This window comes from Saprolegnia parasitica (genome assembly GCF_000151545.1).
Source record: "Saprolegnia parasitica CBS 223.65 unplaced genomic scaffold supercont2.1315, whole genome shotgun sequence".
NCBI lineage: Eukaryota > Oomycota > Saprolegniomycetes > Saprolegniales > Saprolegniaceae > Saprolegnia > Saprolegnia parasitica.
In genome coordinates, this window is record NW_012157709.1 from 1 (window position 1) to 2,142 (window position 2,142).

General features: G+C 62.3%; 2 protein-coding genes across 2 annotated transcripts; both read left to right on the forward strand.

The window, feature by feature from the left end:
* Positions 1-42: 42 nt before the first annotated feature.
* On the forward strand, positions 43-648 carry SPRG_18586 (hypothetical protein; the record flags this gene model as incomplete). The annotated part of the gene is made up of 1 exon (XM_012358028.1): positions 43-648. The coding sequence occupies one exon, from the start codon at positions 43-45 to the stop codon at positions 646-648; it is 606 nt and encodes a 201-aa protein (XP_012213418.1).
* Positions 649-1,246: 598 nt separating this feature from the next.
* On the forward strand, positions 1,247-2,138 carry SPRG_18589 (hypothetical protein; the record flags this gene model as incomplete). Its single annotated transcript, XM_012358029.1, has 1 exon — positions 1,247-2,138. A coding segment is annotated over one exon (892 nt), but the record flags the coding sequence as incomplete, so codon positions are not given.
* Positions 2,139-2,142: the final 4 nt, after the last annotated feature.

Here is a 2,142-nt window from a genome sequence, read left to right on the forward strand (position 1 = left end):
CACTGGGTCGCAGCGCAGATCGGTCTTCCGAGCCAGCACGTCATGGCCGAGGTGCTCCCGGCCAACAAAACGGCCAAAGTCCAAGAGCTCCAGGCCCAAGGTCGCATCGTGGCCATGGTGGGCGACGGTATCAACGACGCGCCCGCGCTGGCGCAAGCCGACCTCGGAGTCGCGATCGGCGCTGGCACCGACATTGCGATCGAGACAGCGCAGATGGTGCTCATGAAGTCCAAACTGCACGACGTCGTGACGGCGCTGGACCTCTCGCGGACCATCTACCGGCGCATCCAGCTCAACTTTGTGTGGGCGATGGGGTACAACTTGGTGTTGCTGCCCTTGTCGGCGGGTGTTCTGTACCACTGGAACGTCTCGATCCCGCCCATGTTTGCGGGCGCGGCCATGGCGTTCTCGTCCGTCTCGGTCGTCACGTCGTCGCTGCTGCTCAAGTGGTACACGCCGCCGACGCGACGCTATGCATCCCGAGGCCAAGTGGGCCCCGAGGGCAAGAGCACAATGCTCCTCGGTCCTACGAGTGCATCGATTCAACCACAGGAAGGCCCGAAGATCATTTTGGCAAGCGAGACGCGTCGGATAGAGCGCGTGGTCAAGCTCAAGGGTCCGCCGTGGCCAACCCCGCAGCCGGTGTAGCGCGTGGATACGCTTCACGACTGCACTTATGAAACAAGGCGTTGCCATTCCGCTCTCGACCACCTCCTGTAGCAAAAGTCTACTTGTGATGTCGAGCCCGCGGGATCCACCATCGCAGGCTCGTGCTTGAACCAATTGAAATCGCATGCAAGAAGAGACGCTCCTGTGTGCGGCTGTAAAAACAACGCCAGCTGCCTGGGCTGTGCACGACCCTTTGAACCGCGAACGCTCGCGAACAAAGATGCACGCGCCCAATTCGCGCGATCCACGTGGAGCTCAAACGTAGCACTTACGGCGGGTTCGTACCTAGCCGAGTGTAAATGAGCCGCAGAGGACGCAACGGCGAGACGCAGCTGCGCGAACTTAGCGGCGCTCGATCTTGGTTGCTGTTGGATGCCGACCACAGGTGTACAAACACGTGACTTAGCCGGCAATCGCACTTGTACGGAAATCTTACCTTTGATTTGTATGCGTTCGCGGAAGTGCGATCTGTCACAAATGGCAGGTGCTTTCATCCGCACTTTGCCGGGTGGCAACTGGGTGCTGGCAGATCGCGGCCATTTCGATATTTCCGCTCCGCAGCAGGATGATGCACGAGATGCGTTTGGTCGTCAAGGGCATGCGCTGCCAGAAGAACTGCGCGACGCGCATCCAGTCGGCCCTTGAGGCCGTGCCCGGCGTCGCCTCGGCCAGCGTGAGCTTCAAGGACAAGGCGGCGACCGTGCAATGCGACGCATCTGTCTCGGCGGTCGAGCTCATCCACGCCGTGCGCAGCCTCGACGCGGGTGCGACCAAGAGCTTTGACGCGTACATGGCCGGCGACGACCGCTCGGTGCGCATCGTCCAACTTGGCGTCGAGGGCATGAGCTGCCAAATGAACTGCGCGGCCAAGGTGCAAGCCGCGCTCAGCGAGGCCAACGGCGTGCAAGCGGCCACCGTTGACTTTGAGCACCGGGTCGCGACCATCACGATTGCACCGGGCAGTCGCATCACCGAGACCGACCTCATTGTGGCGATCGAGAGCATCAAGGGCAAAAAGTTCAAGGCGTCCGTGCACGACCCATCAGCGACTGCGCCGGCTGTCCACGAGACTGCTGCGGCGCCGCCGGCCGTCACGGTCGTCGTCCATCCGGCCGTCGAGACGGGCGACGTGACGCTGACGGTTGTCGGCATGACGTGCAACTCGTGCGCCAACTCGGTCGAGACCGCGCTCCGCAGCACGGACGGCGTCCTCTCGGCGGTCGTCAACTTTGCCACCGAGAGCGCGTACGTCAAGTTTGCCAAGGACAAGGTCGGCATCCGGTCGCTCGTTGAAGTTGTCGAGGCCATTGGGTACGAAGCGTCGGTCGCGACCGGGGTCGACGACAGCTGCGTCGGCCGAGAACCGGCTCGTCGAGGTCGCGGCGTGGAAGCGCCGGCTGTACCTCTCGCTCTTCTTTACCTTTCCGATCGTGATTCTCATGACGGTGCTCGACAACATCCCGCAAGTCGCGC